This window comes from Aquarana catesbeiana, linkage group LG05 (genome assembly GCF_042186555.1).
Source record: "Aquarana catesbeiana isolate 2022-GZ linkage group LG05, ASM4218655v1, whole genome shotgun sequence".
Lineage (NCBI taxonomy): Eukaryota > Metazoa > Chordata > Amphibia > Anura > Ranidae > Aquarana > Aquarana catesbeiana.
Window position 1 is genome coordinate 456,454,240 of NC_133328.1, and position 19,507 is coordinate 456,473,746.

General features: G+C 39.4%; 1 protein-coding gene across 5 annotated transcripts in view; it reads left to right on the plus strand.

The window, feature by feature from the left end:
- The window catches only part of PIEZO2 (piezo type mechanosensitive ion channel component 2), a 465,998-nt gene that overhangs the window by 415,149 nt on the left and 31,342 nt on the right, over positions 1–19,507 (plus strand). For 3 of the 5 annotated variants that reach the window (XM_073631329.1, XM_073631330.1, XM_073631331.1), the window contains 6 exons: positions 3,434–3,601; positions 4,200–4,583; positions 7,098–7,356; positions 9,614–9,796; positions 14,972–15,227; positions 19,057–19,189. In XM_073631329.1, the coding sequence (XP_073487430.1) occupies positions 3,434–3,601; positions 4,200–4,583; positions 7,098–7,356; positions 9,614–9,796; positions 14,972–15,227; positions 19,057–19,189 (1,383 nt within the window). The remainder of the gene's footprint in view (positions 1–3,433; positions 3,602–4,199; positions 4,584–7,097; positions 7,357–9,613; positions 9,797–14,971; positions 15,228–19,056; positions 19,190–19,507) is intronic. The other 2 variants (XM_073631332.1, XM_073631333.1) reach the window with 1 other exon arrangement.

Genomic DNA, 19,507 nt, shown 5'->3' on the forward strand with positions numbered 1-19,507 from the left:
CTAAATGAAATCAGGACTAAGCAAATACAAAAATGTGCTGTAGCTATTTAATAGGGTGCACTCAGAATCTGGTGCAGCTGTGCATAGTAACCAATCAGCTTCTAGGTATTATTGTCGAAGCTTAATTGAACAAGCTGAAGTTAGAAGCTGATTAGTTATTATAAATATCTGCACCAGATTCTGTGTGGACCAGTTTTAGTAAATCTCCTCCATCGTGTGCAAGTAAATTACAAAATAACAATAAAATATCTAGGGTTTGGGTATCTCTGTTCTTAGTGGCAAAAAACCAACCAACCCTCCTGCATCATTGTCGCCTGTATCTCCCACATTATACCTATCAACTCCATATTGTGGGTCCTCCTATTTTTGCACCTGTATCTGTTTATAATCACAGAGGCACTTGTAGTTACATTACCAGAACTGGATGTTTTTCTTTATACAGGCATACCCCACTTTTAAGTACACAATGGGGTTTATTTACTAAAGCTGGAAAGTGCAAAATTAGGCTCACTTCTGCATAAAAACCAATGAGCTTCCAGGTTTTATTACCAAAGCTTAATTGAACAATCTGGGGTTAGAGGCTCATTGGTTTCTATGCAGAAGTGAGCCTGATTTTGCACTTTCCAGCTATAGTAAATACACCCCATTGTGTACTTAAAAGTGGGGTATGCCTGTAATCACTTTTCAGTTGTGAATACCGTTAGGAGGTAATAATGATGACAGTAACAATTGCAATAATTGCTACATTATTTCTAAAATGACATATTACAGTTTTGTAAGAATATGTTCTGCACATGTAGCAGATATCTTTAGATGTGACAAGTAGAGTAATTGGACACATATTTTTATATTTCTCTGAATAAAAATTCACTTTTTTTAGCTTTTATTTACAGGTTGGTGCACCCAGCTACATTTATTTTTCATCCAGATAAGTATCTGTCAGACAGGTGCACGCACCCCTGAAAACTGGGTATTTAGGCTAGGGTAACACCTGTGCGGTTGAGTGCTGCTGCGGGACCACACCTGTTCCCGCAGCCAAAATCACCTGCACAGACAAATATGCTGCCATTCAGGAGATGTGTGGGGATGCCATTAAAGTGGTAGTAAGCCTTTGAATTTATTTTTACCTACAGGTAAGCTTACAGTGCCTTGAAAAAGTATTCACACCCCTTGAAATTTTCCACATTTTGTCATGTTACAACCAAGAACATAAATGTATTTATTTGGGATTTTCTTTGATAGAGCAACACAAAGTGGAACATAATTGTGAAGTGAAAGGAAAATGATAAATGTTTTTCACATTTTTTTACAACTAAATATCTGAAAAGCGTGGCGTGTATTTGTATTCAGCTCCCTTTACTTTGATACCCCTAATTAAAATCTAGTGGAACCAATTGCCATCAGAAGTCACCTAATTAGTAAATAGAGTCCACCTGTGTGTAATTAAATCTCAGTATAAATACAGCTGTTCTATGAAGCCCTCAGAAGTTTGTTAGAAAACCTTAGTGAACAAACAGCATCATGGAGGCCAAGGAACACACCAGACAGGTCAGAGATAAAGTTGTGGAGAAGTTTAAAGCAGGATTAGGTTATAAAAAAATATCCCAAGCTTTGAACATCTCAGAGCACTGTTCAATCCATTATCTGAAAATGGAAAGAGTATGGCACAACTGCAAACCTACCAAGACATGGCCATCCACCTAAACAGACAGGCCAAGCAAGGAGAGCATTAATCAGAGAAGCAGCAAAGTGGCTCATAGTAAATCTGGAGAAGCTGCAGAGATCCACAGCTGGGAGAATCTGTCCACAGGACAACTATTGGTCGTGCACTTTACAAATCTGGCCTTTATGGAAGAGTGGCAAGAGGAAAGCCACTGTTGAAAGAAAGCCATAAGAAGTCTTGTTTGCAGTTTACAAGAAGCCTTGTGGGGGACACAGCAAATATTTGGAAGAAGGTGCTTTGGGTCTCAGATGAGACCAAAATGTAACTTTTTGGCCTAAAAGCAAAACACTATGTGAGGCTGAAAACTAACACTGCCCATCACCCTGAACACACCATCCGCACCATGAAACATGGTGGCAGCATCATGTTGTGGGGATGCTTTTTTTCAGCAGGGACAGGGAAGCTGGTCAGAGTTGATGGGAAGATGGATGGAGCCAAATACAGGGCAATCTTAGATAAAAACCTTTTAGAGTCTGCAAAAAAATTGAGACTGGGGCGGAGGTTTACCTTCCAACAGGACAATGACCATAAGCATACAGCCAAAGCTACAATGGAATGGTTTAGTCCAGGCCTGATTCCAACTGGGAATCTGTGACAGGACTTGAAAATTGCTGTTCACAGACGCTCTCCATCCAATCTGACAGAGCTTGAGCTATTTTGCTAAGAAGAATGGGCAAAAATGCCACTCTCTAGATGCACAAAGCTGGTAGAGACCTCCGTAAAAAGACTTGCAGCGAAAGGTGGTTCTACAAATTATTGACTCGGGGGGGGGATTGGGGGCTGAATACAAATGCACGCCACACTTTTTACATATTTATTTGTAAAAAATGTTGAAAATCATTTACCATTTTCCTGCCACTTTGTGTTGGTCTATCATATAAAATCCCAATAAAATACATTTACGTTTTTGGTTGTAACGCTCCGAAGGAACAGCATGCCCGTAGCATTCTTTCAGAGTTTTGTGCTGCGTCCGAGACTCCCACTCTCATGCACGGGACTGACGTCATTGTGAGTCGGCCAATCAGACACAAAGAGTTTCCAAATCCAGAAGGAAGACCGGGCGAAGATGGAAGCCTCTGCAGCGGTGACAGCACCACACTGGGGGGCTTCGTTTTAAGGTAAGTCTTTCGTAATGTGCTAGCATGCAGTGCATACTAGCACATTTTGATATTGCCTTGCAGGTGAAAACTTTTTTTTTTTTATTTTACAAAGTTTGCTACTTTTATCCTAATGGCACCCCCATGCACTGGAAACCGCTTGAGCAGCATTTTCCAAAATACTTTTAGGGACGCGTCTCGCAGAGCCTCATAAGTGTGAAACTAGTCTCAGTGTAGTTACTAGAATATTTTAGCTTTTTCACTGTTCTGTGATTAACTGCCTCAAAAGCAGTTAAATGAAGAGGCTAAAAGGCATCCAACCACAAAGCAGTAAGGTGGAGAAGGTTTATTTCAGTTACACCAAGTCAACTATGTGTAAATGACAACGTGCCCTTTTTTCTGCAGATATCCTATCTAGAAGTAAGATAAATGTACAGTCTGCTATCAGTTTCAATTCTTTAATATCTTAAATGATTGATACATGATATGATAGTCTGTGCGCTTTTCATGTGCTTGTCTTTTTATTTATTGCATGAAATCATGTCAGATTATGTAGAAAACATTTTGCTTGCTTCTTACTTATTGTTGTCTTTGTGACTATTTGCGCTGCTAGCTGCAACACTGAAGCAACCATGCTGTTCTCAAGGCAATCTACGCTTGATGATTTAGATGGACCAGACTCTATACCAAAAACAAGTGAGCGTGCGCGACCTAGGCTTCGTAAAATGTACAGCATGGACATGTCCTCTTCATCTGCTGACAGTGGCAGTGTAGCATCCAGGTGCTTTATCCATGCATGTTTATTTTATTCACAAATTCATTAATCAATATATGTGCTATACCTGCATTTTTACATCATGTCAGTCAAGGTACAAGGAATGGATCCTGTCGTGCATGTTGTTTGAAATTGTCTATTTGAATTCAAAGCAATTGCCAAATTCTTTCATGATAAACTGTATGATGTAAAATTTAGGCCCAAGGCAAATGTTCAAAGTGCCTTTTTTTTAATGAATATTGTAATGTAAAAATCAGCTTCATGCTACGCTTTCGTCTTCCCACCATCAAACACTATATCAGTCACTGCAGCCCTTTTCCTCTTACACAGTCAAGCAATTACAGCAGCCCTTTTCTATATAAAGAGTGCTGCTGTGGACAAGTCTGCAGTCTTATTGGGCACATGTGGTTCCATTCTACACACCATATATTTGTTTTGGTGAAACAGCTGATAAAGATTGAATGAAGCAGTTTTAAAATCTTAGTAAAATGTATGTGCGTTTGTAGGCAAATTCTATAAACATGTTTAATTTTAAAATTGGCTAAGGAAAATTAATGTCTTGATTATGCCTTTTTTTCTCTCATCATATTCTTCTTTTGTATAGTGAGCCAACACAGTGTACTATGGTCTACTCAAGGCAAGGGACAACTGAGACCATTGAAGAGGTTGAGGATGAGCAAGAGGAAGAACACAAGAGTCCAGTTTCAAGAACGGAAGCGGAGGAAGAAGAAGACTATAGTGCTGACCTGGAGGGAACTAGCTATACACCCGATACAGATCTGCATTTATATGCAGCAGATGGAGACCTTCCACCATCCTACAGCAAAGCTGTTAGCTTTGAGCAGCTTTCATTTACTTCCCGTGATGAATCTGCTGATAATAATCTTATGGTTTTAAGCCCTGATGAAAGCCACATTGACAAGCTGCATGATACCATACTGCCACCTCTTACACACGAATTAACTGCTAGTGAGCTGCTTCTAAACAAGTGAGTGTGGATCTAGAAGACCTATACTGACCCTTTCTGTCTGTCTTTGCCAGAAGTTATCTTTTAAACAGAAAAATATATCTTTATGCTATTGACTAGATTTCAGCATAGTTAAATGTATCCATTCAGTATTTATGGGTATGGTGTGTTAGGAATAACTCTTTGAATTCCTGATTCAAATGCAAAAAAAAAGTATTCATTCATCCTGCCCAATTGTCCTTTGTTTAGTTTGTTAACCACATCCCTATATTGTCTTAGCCTGGTGTCCCAGTTGTTCATTAATACATATTGCATACATGAGTCAATAAAAAGCCAAACCACTCAGGGCCAAGACAATGGCAGAGATTATGGTTACAAGCAGGGTCGAGCATTGAGTGATTAAGATTAAAGAGTTGATTTACTGAAGGTAAAAAGGGTGTTCGTTTTGCAAAGAAAGTTGCACTTTGCAAGGGAATTTCCCCTAGAACCTAGTTAGATTTCACTTTGCAAAAAATACCCAATTATTAGCAAAGTGTTAAGGTTTTCATTAGGATTTAGGATGTACTTTAAAGTGTAGCAAATTTATGTTTAGGTTTTAGATTGAGTGAGGAAGGGTAATGACCTACAGTATGTCAGGTTTTTATTGCTGTCTCTCGATATTTTCCCCACTTTCTGTCCATTGTTCTCTGTCACTGGGCTGGAAAGCAAGATGAACCTCCTCAGCAGGAACACAGACAACAATAAAAATTTGACAGTTTGAACCATTCCCACTTATCAAAAACACTGTAACAGAAAATGAAGGAAACCCCCCTCAGTATGGAAAATGAAAGCAATAAAAGCAGTTCTAAACATTATTCCACTATCCAAAACAACAGCAAAAAAGTCTAACTGTAAGATATTAAAGCTTGGCATGACTTTTTTTATGTTTTATAAAATGTGAACGGGTTCTTTGTCAGCTCTGTGTCCCCAAAAGGGGTTTCAGAAAGAACACCAAGAAAATGCCTTCTCTCCAGTGGTAATCGTAAAAACACATTTTCTGGTGAAATAAGGAAGGTTTAGAAACCATCTCAAGATTGTATCACTGTATGTGTACCCTTGATAGAAATGTTCCCTTAGTAGGGACAGGGCATGCAAAGTTTGTCAAAAGTTCTAATCTTTGCTCACTCTATCAAAAAAAAAAAAAAAAGTTTGACTGAATTTGGGATTTAATGGTAAATTTTTAGCGGCAGATTGAAGTTAACAGTTTAAATTCAGACAAACTGCTAAGGGTTCATTTTAAGTTTTAAGATAAGTGATAGGGATCTGGTGAGGATTAGGTTTATTGTTCGGTTAAAAAACAGTTTTACCTTTCTTTAAGCTAAAACTAATCTAGCCTTCTAGCCCTCCTAAGCCTAATTTGTTGTAACGTCTTCCTCATAACTGTTTGCTTACTTAGCTCAATATCACAATGGTGGCTTCCTCCAATGTTTAAATCCTTCTTGAAGAACTTTTCTTCAGCACTGCTGTAAGCAGGTGGGGCCTGATCAGCATACTGTATAAGGCAATGGAGACTGCACAGGTGTGCAGGTGTAGCCAGTGCTAGAGAGAATTTCTAAATACATTGTATAAAAATGTTAAAGAAGAACTCCAGTATTATACAGAAGTGTGTAAGAAGCTGGGTTGTGGGGGGTATTAGTAAAAATAGGCTCAGGATGGCTAGGTAATAGGAATAGTGTTAGCTAAAGGAAAGGTAAATCTGTCCATTAAAAGAGAGGTTTGGCCAAAGTTTGTTTAGTCACACTTCTCATGTGGGTCACTGGAGTAGATTTACTTTTGCACTCCTGTGACCCAGAATCAACCGACAGCAGGCTAAAGTCCGCTATCCGCTGATGTCACAGAACCACTCCAGTCTGTGGCTGCATCCCAACAATACTTTCTGGATCTACCCAGATGCCTGACCAGCAGCTGGCTCTGCCTCTCAGCACTCAGCCTCTGAGAGGTTAAGCCAGCTGCTCTCGCCCCTTCCACAGCCCCGAACTCCAGTGAACCCTGGAGGGGTTTAAAGGAAAAAAATGTTTTAAGCAAGTTTATTCATTTCTCTAATGATTAGTGGGTCAAATCAACGTTCAAATGTTAAAAACAAACAAAATCTTTCGAATGACATTCAAATGTTCTGAGAATTTTCATATGAAATTTCCTAGGAATTATTCCATACATCTATGGCCCACTTAAGACCAAGTTTCCGAGCTCCAGACAGCTAATAGGATTTAAGTATTCACAGTAGTAATGTATTGACATTAACCATTTGCCCAGAAGTAGAACTTTTGGAACAGTGTAGGGTGGCAGGAACAGTGTAGGGTGGCAGGAAGATTCTATACCAGGTGTACTACTTTACCTCATTTCCAATGCTGAAGTAAAGCATTCAACATAACAAGTATGGATCACTTCAATGTCAGAAGCCACATGCTTTCATGTTAGGATGAGAAATGGACCTGCAAAACATTTAGCTCCTTATTGGCCAGAAACATCAAATTTCCTCTTTGTGTTATTTCACAGAATGTTTCAAGATGAAGAGCTAGAAGATTCAGAAAAGTTTTACTCTGGACAGCCACGCTTGCTGCAACTAATTTATGCCCTATACAACACATTGGTGGCCAGATCAGAAATGGTGTGCTATTTTGTTATTATCCTCAATCATATGATTTCTGCTTCTATGATAACACTTGTGCTGCCAATCCTCATATTTCTGTGGGCCATGCTATCTGTGCCACGACCTAGCAAGCGGTTTTGGATGACTGCAATTGTATATACGGAGGTACGTAACTTATAAAGTGCTGTCGCCAACATCAACACAATAAACAAATATAAGAAATGTAAGTAAGTGAGAAAAAAATATCACTAATATGGACAAATACAAGTCTAAATGAATGTTAATGAATCAGTACAATATAAGAGCAAAGATAATATGTTATGCAGAAAGTCTGTCCTCTAAGTCCTGTATCTTGGTTGGGGTTCATCAGTGAAAGATAAGGCTTGCCTACTGCTTCTTAAAAAGGTAACATACCCTGCTCATACTCAGGCATGCCCACATAAACATGCCTTACAACCCCCCTAAGTGTCCTTCGTCCAGTCCACAATTGTCATATGATTCTGCCATGCTCGCTGGCTTCCAGCAGATGGTCCCATCATACTGTGAGAGGGTACTTTGATTCAGGTCAACAGTAGGTTACAGCCTGCCTCTGAATGATAGCAAGCAGATATTATTGTCCTTAGCACTGCAAGGTGTCTTGAGGGTGCGTATGATGCAAATTCCTTTCCCAGGAACTGCAATGTTCATTCACTCTGGGGCAACTATAACCCCTATAAAACACTGTGGGGTTCTATGTGTGAATCTTTATCCAGGAAATTGAATTTGTTATTTATGACCCCTTGCCATAAATATCCATCTGAGTAACCTGCTCCTCTGATTTTAAAGTGCTTTCAGTAATGACAGCAAATGGCCATTGATAACCAAAATAACCTTACTCTCATATCGGACAGCTGGTGGCACGTTCCAGGTGTGAGGCCGAAGTGCTGAGAGGGCTCCCCTTGCAGCTGAATGGAGCGCACCCCTGAGAGTGGTACAGGGAGTGCAGTGCCCAAAGAAACACGGTTTGTCGGTTACTGAAGTCATCGGAGATTAGCTGGAACAGGCAGGATGCGCTGTAAGGCAGATGTGCTTGGGTGGTGCCAGATGTATGTGGCAGTGCAGTAAATCAGGAACAGGATCAGGAGCCGGGCCAGGGTTCCTACACAGCAGATCAGTCCAAGATAGGTTCAGATAGTAGAACTGGAACAAGCCAGGATCACACACGGAGATATTGATAATAGCAAAGTCGTGAACCAAGCCGGGGGTCAAACACGATGAAGACAGGAGCAGAGTCAGGGTGCAAACCAAGGGACAAGCTAAGGGTCAAGCCAAGGATAAGCAGGTCACAACAACAAGCTGGGTCTGTAACGGGAGGTCCAAGAGTCCAAGTATACATAGAAGCACAGGGAATTACGGGGGGAGCTGACGATAATCCAGCAATCTGCAGGTGTCAGCAGTAGGTTTAAATAGGCCAGAGGGCACCAGCATCTGTCACGTTGTGCATGTGCATCTTTGTGAGCCTGTTCATGCCGTTGCGCATCTGCGTGCGCGCATGCGCACGGGAGGCCGCCTGAAGTGACCATGATGAGTGCTGGTAAGATTGTCAGTTCTTCAGCCATTTCCCTGAAAGCTGGCCAAAAATGTCAAATCACTGTTTTAAAACTGCGTTGATATATGAAAATTTGGCACACTCCAAACACATATAATATTGCTTAGGATTAAATTATTTGAACTTATAAAAGGTTATGATGAACAAATGCTTCCCTTTCCAGTGTAACTTTGTAACGTGCATCCTTCCAGACTAAGGAAATGGATAGCAAAGAAGGATCAATAGATGAGGTGGTTAATGTGTTAAAGACTGTCTTATATTAAGAAATAGTATCCAATGTGTTTAAAAGATCAACAGCTCCTCGTTCTTAGGATATTTCTGTTTCAGTTGCAGTAATTTATCAGCTGTACTTAACACACCTACATTCTGAAGAATATAACGTAATAACTACTATATTTGAATATAAGACAATCTTACTACACATAGCCACCTCATTGATTCAGCCTTCTTTTTCTTCTTTCATGCTTCATTTTCTTCTTTAACTTAAGGCATTTCAATGAGTAGAGGGGAACCTTGGTTCAGAAGCAGCCTAATTGTTAATTCTTGACAAAACTCTTCCAGAACTTAGTCCACAGTCCAGGTCTGCACCTTGCCAACATTATAACTCTGATTTGCCTGCTGGCCTATTCAGTCTCCAATAAATGTGGGCAGGAGCCTTTGCTCCAGAGGGGGGTATGCTTGAGACCTGCTGTGCATCCTGAATAAAGGAAGTCTTATAAGAAGCCAGATTGTAGTTCAACCTGCCAGTAGCTACCTAAACCTAAAGTATCTGATGTAAATGAACTGACACAGTAAAAGAGTGATTATAACTAACGTGACTCTGTTTTATTGTAGGTGACTATAGTGATCAAGTATTTCTTTCAATTTGGATTCTTTCCCTGGAACATAAATTTGGAATTATTCAAAGATAAACCTTACCACCCTCCCAACATAATTGGTGTAGAAAAAAAAGAAGGCTATGTCCATTATGATCTGGTTCAGCTACTTGCTTTATTTTTTCACAGATCTATCTTAAAGGTAAGAAAGCTACACAGAGCTTCACCCATTAACCTAATACACACCACTTTCAGGGGCAGAACAATGCAGGAGCCTGAGATCCAGAACTGTGATCTTTGTAGTCCAAACATGAACCTAACAATGCTAGCATTTAAACATGTTTTTGATAGAAAAGTGATGGAAGTACAGGGCTTAATGTACACAACTATCCTTTTTCTCCCCTCCACCCCACATTTGTCAGGATTTGTGAATACAGCAGCTTCTACTGTCAAAGAACAGATGTTTTGTTTATATTAGATATTTCTATAGCACTGTCAGTTTAAGCAGGACTTTAAATTCACATCAGTCCCTGCCCTCAAGGAGCTTACAGGGTGAGGTCCCTATCTCACATGCATATGTACTGAGCCAACTTAAACAGGAACCAATTAACCTACCAGCATGGGTGTGGTGTGGAGTGTGGGAGGAAATCCACCCAAGCACAGTGAGAATATGCAAACTCCATGTAAATAGCACCCTGACCTGGATTTAAACCAGGGATTCTAGTACCGCAAGGCAAAAGTGCTAATCACTAAGCCACAGTACTAACACAGTGTTTGTAAACAAAGTTCATATGTAATAATAGAGAAATACACTTTTCTATTAATTCTGTTTAATTTATTCGCAGATAAAAGGGGTGAGTGGTGATCTGCATAAGTCAGTTAAATCTGAAAAAGAAAAAAAGTTTTTTGTTAAATAAAATGTGTTCCTATTTTTTCTGTTTTTCTAACTACTGATAATTAAACTTTTTTTGTGATTTTTTTTTTATTTTTTTATTATTTGTTTTTTAAGTATCACATTTTAAACATTTACTCTCTGGAATAATTTTACAATTTTTTAAATCTGCATTTTTGCCTGCAAAAGTACTTAAATCCCCAGAACATTATATGTTTTGTAAACCCAGAGATTTTGTACAATAAAAAGCATAGATGCAATTTTTATGTAACAGGATATTTGCCCAAATCCATATTTTCAGAAACATATATTAAAAGGAATGTTAGAGCACACAAGCACATTTTAATCCCCATTGTTTTGTTTTGTATAAAATAAAAGATGTTGTAGTGTTGAGGAAATAGATAGCAATTATATATAGCCCCAAAAATGCCTTGTACCTGTGAAATGGTGGAAAATTATGGTATTCAAAATTATGAATTTCTTTACAACTCGTCTTTTTAAAGTTAGCCAACAAAGAAGGACCTAGAGTTATTTTTCTCCTTATTGATGTTTCATAAAGGACAGGTTTAGCCTGACTGAATCTGATTAGTCAGTGCAGCTTGGCCAGCATATGTGGCCTTTATGACATGTCGCTTCAGCCCCAGAAGATTTTTCCCCCTTCCTGACCAGAGCACTTTTTGCGATTCGGCACTGTGTCGCTTTAACTGACAATTGCGCGGTCGTGCGACGTTGCACCCAAACAAAATTGACGTCCTTTTTTCCCCACAAATAGAGCTTTCTTTTGGTGGTATTTGATCACCTCTGCGGTTTTTATTTTTTGCGCTATAAACAAAAAAAAGAGCGACAATTTTGAAAAAAAAACGCAATATTTTTGACTTTTTGCTATAATAAATATCCCCCCAAAATATATAAAAAAACTATTTTTTTCCTAAGTTTAGGCCGATATGTATTCTTCTACAAATTTTTGGTAAAAAAAATTGCAATAAATGTATATTGATAGGTTTGCGCAAAAGTCATAGCGTCTACAAAATAGGGCATAGTTTTATGGCATTTTTATTATTCATTTTTTTTTTTACTAGTAATGGCAGCAATCTGCGATTTTTATCAGGATTGCGACATTATGGCGGACACGTCGGACAATTTTGACACATTTTTGGGACTATTGGCATTTTTACAGCGATCAGGGCTATGAAAATGCATTGATTACTGTAAAAATGTCACTGGCAGCGAAGGGGTTAACCACTACGGGCAAGCAAGGGGTTAAAGTGTTCCCTAGTGTGTGTTCTAACTGAAGGGGGGAGTGGACTGTGTAGGGGTAGAGATAGATCGCTGTTCGGTTCTCCGTGTGCCCCGAGCGATCGCGGGAGCCTGGCGGTGATCGAGACCGCCAGACACTCGCATCGGCTCCATGGGCGAGCACAGAGCGCACGCCCCTAGTGGCCACAGGATGAAGCGATGTTACATAACGTCGTTTCGCCCAGCCATGCCATTCAGTACAACTGCGGTGGCTGGTCGGCAAGTGGTTAAGTGTGTGCTTTTTAGAAATAAATAAAGAACTGCGCTAGGTAAATAAACAATGTGAAAATACAAAAATCATTAGTGAAAAACGTGATGTGAGTCCTGCTGCTAGACACTATAACCCCGATATAAGGCAACAAATGTATAGATAAATCAGTGTAGCGCTGGACATATATCTGAGTGAATGAACAATAATGATAATAATTAACATCTAAAAATTATTATAAACAATCAATATATCACCAGTGAATAAACTTACATCAAAAACAATTTGTGCTCAAAAAATCCAAGCAATAATGACAAATTTAAAAAAAAATTAAGAACATAAAAAATAGTCCAAAAAAATATAGTGCAAAAAAATGTCCTGTAAACCACTCAATAGTGCTGCCCACCACCGGAGAGAATGAAGGCTTACCAGAAAGCCTTTGACCGCCCTTACTCAGGGGGGTCTAAACAGGCATAGCAGATCAGTGTAGGGATCCTATAGAACCACAACTGATGTCCCTCTGGTCGCCTCCGATATCAGCCTCCCAACGATAGCAGAAGACACTCTGGGGCAAATCCTCGATTCCAGGAAAAGGAACTCCAATGGCCAGTGCTCCAGCAGGAAAAAACCATAAAGGAAAAAAGAGGGGGACTCCAATAGTGTAGAGGACCAAAAAACATTTTATTTAAAAAAAAAACCAAATGCTTCCTAATGCATCCACAGACACTGCATAGGTCGCATATAAGGTGCAAATAAGCAATAGCAGTAAAAATCCGTCTCTAGACAGCAAAAATCGTGCATGCGCAGTGCAAGTCCACATTGTGAGGGTCACAACAAAAAAAATAAAAAATGTAAAGCTTTTAATTAATTTGTACATTACTTTGCAATAGTATGTACCAGCATTATGATTTTAGTGTCATTTTAAACAGGACAAATTAATGTATCTTATATACAATAACACTATTTTTTTGTTAAACTAACACAGGGCAAAATAGAAAAATGTGGTGGTTTTTTTTTTTAGCTTTGTTTTTGGCTTGCATATGAAATAAAATCATTTTTGCAAGGCAATATCATCAAAATTAGGTCTTATTTATCCTTTATAAAATGTAAATACTTTACCTTGTTATCTTATGTGAAAGTTATGATGTGCTTTACAAATGTTCAACTGAATCCCAATGTGATTTACAAATGTGCTACTAAGCCTGGATGAGCTTTACAAATGTAATACTGTCAGAGCCAGAGGAGCAATATTAAAATAAAAGTCACGAGTACACGAGTACAGAAAGAACACATTATGGCCTTCATTTTCTGAATGAACAGCAAAAGGCAGACCACAGTGCATGCAGACAATAGATAGCAATATCCACTTTAGGATTTAATCCACGTTACTGGCCCCTTAAGACCCTGTTCACATATTTTTTTCTAGTGTAATTTACACATGTATCTGTGTGTCGTGCATAGGGCAGCCTATTCACCTAAATGAGCTGCCCTATGCGTGTTTCACGCACCAAAGGAGCTTGTGTATCAAATTTTAGCACGGTTTTTCACACGTTTTGTTGTTCGTCAGCTGCGGCAAAATCACACAGCATTTGGGGTGCCTTTAAGAACAAACTACGCCCAAACGCCCGTCTCACATTTTTAGCATGATTTGGAGACATAGGTGTCCGTTTATGAAGCAGTGAAATCTATTCACTGCTTCGTTCTCCGGCATTCACAGTGAAGATTTTTCTCCTCTGTGTGCCTGTTTATGAAGCTTTGTAGATCGCTTCACCTTTGGAGGAGTGAAGAGATCTACAAATGCTTCAAACAGTGGAGAACGGCCCCTGATACTGGAATCTCCTGAGACTTTACGAGATTACAGCACCAGAAATACAGAGATGTCAGTTTATTAAGCGGTGATAAATTATCACCGCTCAATACACGGACGATTAATGTTAATAAAATAATGAGTCCCCCTACATTATATACATATGTATACACACACACACATTATATATACATGTATATACACACACATTATATATATATACATATACACATTATATGTATATATGTATATATATGTATACACATAAATATGACAGGGGGACATGGTTACAGTGTTGGGGGGTCTGAACGAGGCATAAGGAAGTTAAAAATCTTCCTCCTTCCCCCTCAGATCCCCCCAGATTTCCTCTTCACTCCCCGATTCACCATCTCTGAGCTGGTGAACCTGGGAGTGTGAATTCTGACTCAGATCGCTAGTGAAGCGGTGAGATCACCGCTTCATAAACTGTCCCTTACTGTGTCATTCAATGAGGATTCTCAGCGTGTAGAGATAATCGGCGGGAGAACAAGTTCAAACATGTTCTCCCCCGATTATCACTGTTTCATAAACTGTTTATGGACTGTGATCAGCGGTGATCCTCGGGATCACCGCTGATCACTGCTTCATAAACGGACACCATAGGCAGAACTGTGCCAATTCTGCCTGCAATTCCAAACTGTTCAGATGTGAATGGAGCCTAAAATCAAAGCATCTGTTCTCAGTAAAGTGAAAACCTGTGCAGTAAGCCTAGAGAAATGTGGCATTGATAACACAAGGTTATTCCTTTAGTTATTTAGCCAGTGTGATATCTCTACACACATAAAGAAACTACTATGCAGAAAAAGACACTATACATGCAGCAAGCCTTTGTGAATGAACCTCAAAGTCTCTTGCATGGTATGGGGTAACTTAGTTGCCCCTTTTTTTAAAGCATTTCTTTTCAGATTTTTGTACATGTAACAGAGATCAGCATGGTATGAATAATGTTGTTAGTGTGTGTTTCTATATATATTTATTTTTTTTTTTTTTCTGTATAGTTTGTCATTACAGTATAAATGTAAAAATGGGGAGCCATATTTATTTATTACAGTATTAAGTTTGTATGCTTGTATGACTGACATTTTGAAAACAGTGTAACATCAGTTGCCTATTAATATTTATGTATTTTCTTAAGTGTCACGGTCTTTGGGATGAGGACAAGGTGACTGACAATACCACCCACAAGGATGAATCAGATGGTGAGATCTCAGAAGCTTCTGGAAGAAGAGATTCTGTTGGGTCACTGAAATCAGTCAATCTCGCAGCCTCTGCAGAGTCTATCCATGTTCACTTCCCAGAAGACAGGACAGTTGTGAGAAGAAAAAGTTCTAGCAGTGGATCTCATATATCTCGCAGGTCCAGTTACTCCTCACACAACAGATCCAAGAGAGGTAAATGTTTTGCAGCATGGAGCAAATTATTGTGTTAAACCAGGAAAGTTTAATGCTGGCAATGGGGTTGATTTAGTAAAACTGGAGAGTGGAAAATCTGGTGCAGCTGTGCATAGAAACCAATCAGCTTCCATTTTTTTTTTTGTCAAAGCTTAAAGTGATTGTAAAGTCTCATGTTTTTTTTTCTCTAAAAATAACAAATATGTTATACTTACCTGCTCTGTTGCAGTGGATTTGCACAGAGCAGCCCAGATCCTCCTTTTCTCGGGTCCCTCTTTGTTGCTCCTGGCCCCTCCCTCCAGTCAAATGCCCCCACAGCAAGCAGCTTGCTATGAGGGGACCTGAGTCACAGCTCCCTGTGTCCATTCAGACATGGAGCCCTGGCCTTCCCCCTCTATCTCCCGATTGGCTGACTGGCTTTGATTGACAGCAGCGGGAGCCAATGGCGCCACTGCTGTGTCTCAGCCAATCAGGAGGAGTGTCTTGGACCTCCAAGGTACTCATGGACATCGCTGGAGAGAGATGGGGCTCAGGTAAGTATTAGGGGTGCTGGGCCGGCTGCTGCACAAAGAAGGTTTTTTATCTTAATGCATAGAATGCATTAGGATAAAAAACCTTCTGCCTTTACAACCACTTTAACTAAAAAGCTGAAGCTGGGAGCTGATTGGCTACCATGTACAACTGCACCAGATTTTGCACTCTCCAGGTTTACTAAATCAACCCCAAAGCTTTCCTGTTATTTATGTTCTAACCATGGTAAGTTCAATCCACCTCACTTACTGATTGAGATCTACAGGAATGCATGCTCACAATATTATACATGTCTGTTCTTAGAAAGAACTAAAAGAATATTATAGAACATGTGTTGCTGCTTTCTATTCAGGGAAAAGTGGAAACACATTATAATAGCCCCAACAGGTTCTTAGATCCAGGAGATCAAGCTTGGCTGTTTTATCAATAAAGCCCCTAAGGCCCCTTTCACACAATTGGAGCATTCGGTTCTGCCTGTCCATTTTTCAGGCGGACCTGATCGGGCCACCCATTGTCCTCTATGGGGAGGCAGATGTCAGCCACATGTGTCCGCTGACATCCGCCTGGCATCTGCTCCTACAAAATTTGCTGAAAACAGACGTATGGCGATATGTTTGCCATCCGTCCAGCAGGTCAGATCGGATGACAAATGGATGGAAGCGGACATGCAATTCGTTTCCATCAGACCGCCCCATAGATTAGAGCAGGCTCTGTCCTTGTACACTCTGCATAGCCGAGCGGACACGGACCTGTCATCCGCCTGCTCAGTGGGGATCATCAGGGACATCCCCCACTGAGCAGGCGGATTCGGCTCGGACAGATCCGCCCCATGTGAAAAGGGCCTTAGAGATATAAGAAATTGTCAGGTCGTTTAATTCATCATCTACTGGAAACTGAAACATCAGTATTGGGTGAACTAACCCCTTAAAAACACAAAGTAATAGTAGTGACATAAGTGCTTGTATTTCCACTTTATTTCAGCTATATACAGTTGTGCTCATATGTTTACATACCCTGGCAGAATTTATGATTTCTTGGCCATTTTTCAGAGAATATGAATGATAACACAAAAACATTTCTTTCACTCATGGTTAGTCTTTGGCTGAAGCCATTTATTATCAATCAAATGTGTTTACTCTTTTTAAATCATAATGGCAACAGAAACTACCCAAATTACCCTGATCAAAAGTTTACATACCCTGGTGATTTTGGCCTGATAACATGCACACAAGTTAACACAAAAGGGTTTGAATGGCTATTAAAGGTAACCATCCTTACCTGTGATCTGTTTGCTTGTAATTAGTGTGCGTGTGTGTATAAAAGGTCAATGAGTTTCTGGACCCCTGACAGACCCTTGCATCTTTCATCCAGTGCTGCACTGACATTTCTGGATTCTGAGTCATGGGGAAAGCAAACGAATTGTCAAAGGATCTGCGGGAAAGGTAGTTGAACTGTATAAAACAGGAAAGAGATATAAAAAGATATCCAAGGAATTGAGAATGCCAATTAGCAGTGTTCAAACTCTAATCAAGAAGTGGAAAATGAGGTGTTCTGTTGAAACCAAATTACGGTCAGGTAGACCAACTAAAATTTCAGCCACAACTGCCAGGAAAAATTTTCGGAATGCAAAGAAAACCCCACAAATAACTTCAGGTGAAATACAGGACTCTCTGAAAACTTGCGGTGTGGCTGTTTCAAGATGCACAATAAGGAGGCACTTGAAGAAAGATGGGCTGCATGGTCGAGTTGCCAGAAGAAAGCCATTACTACGCAAATGCCACAAAGTATCCCACTTACAATATGCCAAACAGCACAGAGACAAGCCTCAAACCTTCTGGCACAAAGTCATTTGTAGTGATGAGACCAAAATTTAGCTTTTTGACCACAACCATAAACACTGCATTTGGAGAGGAGTCAACAAAGCCTATGATGAAAGGTACGGAAGTGGATTGCTGAAGTTTTGGGGATGTTTGAGCTACAAAGGCACAGCAGATTTGGTCAAAAGTTTTGGCAAGATGAATGCAGTATGTTAGCAAAAAATACTGGTGGAACATTTTCATTCATCAGCCAGGAAGCTGCGCATGGGACGTACTTGGATAATACAACATGACAATGATCCAAAACACACGGCCAAATCGACCTGTCATTGGCTACAGCAGAATAAAGTGAAGGTGCTGGAGTGGCCATCTCAGTCTCCTGACCTCAATATCATTGAGCCACTCTGGGGAGATCTCAAACGTGCAGTTCATGCAAGACAGCCCAAGAATTTACAGTAACTGGAGGCTTTTTGCCAAAAGGAATGGTCAGCTTTACCATTTGAGAAGATAAAGAGCCTCATCCACAAATACCACAAAAGACTTCATGCTGTCATTGATGTTAAGGGGGGGCAATACACAGTATTAAGAACTGGGGTATGTAAGCTTTTGATCAGGGTCATTTGGGTAGTTTCTGTTGCCATTATGATTTAAAAAGAGTAAACACAGTTGATTGATAATTAATGGCTTCAGCCAAACACTAACCATGAGTGAAAGAAAAGTTTTTGTGTTATCACTCATATTCTCTGAAAAATAGCCAAGAAATCATAAATTCTGCCAGGGTATATAAACTTATGAGCAAAAATGTAATTGCTATATATTTTAATACATTGTGAGTACATTGTTATTGTCTTAAATGTGTAACTATAAGAGTGCCTGTATATGACACATGTAACGCTGAGGGCCATCTTATTGCATTCCTTGCTTGTGTAACCATATACTGTAATAATAAAACAGCAAATTTCAATACACTTTTGTTCCAACATAAAAGGTATATGATTCAATGTGGTCACAAATATTTGGGGATCAGAGCTGCCCAAAGACTTGCAGGCATAATCTGACCATAGACAGGGTAAGCTTTTGTCAAAGTAAAAGGGAGGGGCTCAGTAGAGAGAAGAGGCCAGGACCAATTTATCAAGGGTGACCAAAGTGACTGGGTCTGGCTTTATAACTCATTTAAGTGACTTACACTAAACGGGGTCACTCACAGGCATGAGATCATAACTAAGTTTAGATAAAGATGACTCACTGTAAAGTAGTGAATAAGTCAACCAACAGTGTATTAATTAAAGGAAGAGTATAATTCATATAAATATTACTATTAAGAAATCTAAAGAGGACATTACATTCATACAGATTTTATGTCAAGCATTTCATTCATTATATCTGATACATTAATTATATAGTTTACAGTATATAAAAAATATATATCGCACCTGTTTAACATAATTAATAATTATTGTTGCAATCTGTTTCCATTAAAGGTAGCACCAGCACTCGAAACAGCAGTCAGAAAGGCAGTAGCATATTAAGTGTGAAACAGAAATCCAGAAAAGAACTGCTTTTAGAAAAGCTTCGAGAGCAACTCATCAAAGCAAAAGCATTTACTATTAAGACGTAAGAAGCTTAACATTGCTATATTTTTAATCTTGGTGGTTGTACAAAAAAAATGATACACGTGCATCTTCTGTGTTCTTATTAAACAATACATTTTTCATTGTTGTAAAACAAAAACACTTTCTATGTATTTTGCTAAACATACTATAGAAATATACTAAAGCCTTTGTGTTCAGCCTAGGGGATACTGTTTCAGGGGAAATCATTTCTTTCCTATTTACCATCGGATGCATTAGAGCTAATTTGCATAAACTGTAAAAAAATAAAATAAAAGCAAAAAGCAAAAATAAAGAAGTTACCTTTGGCAACCAATCAGAT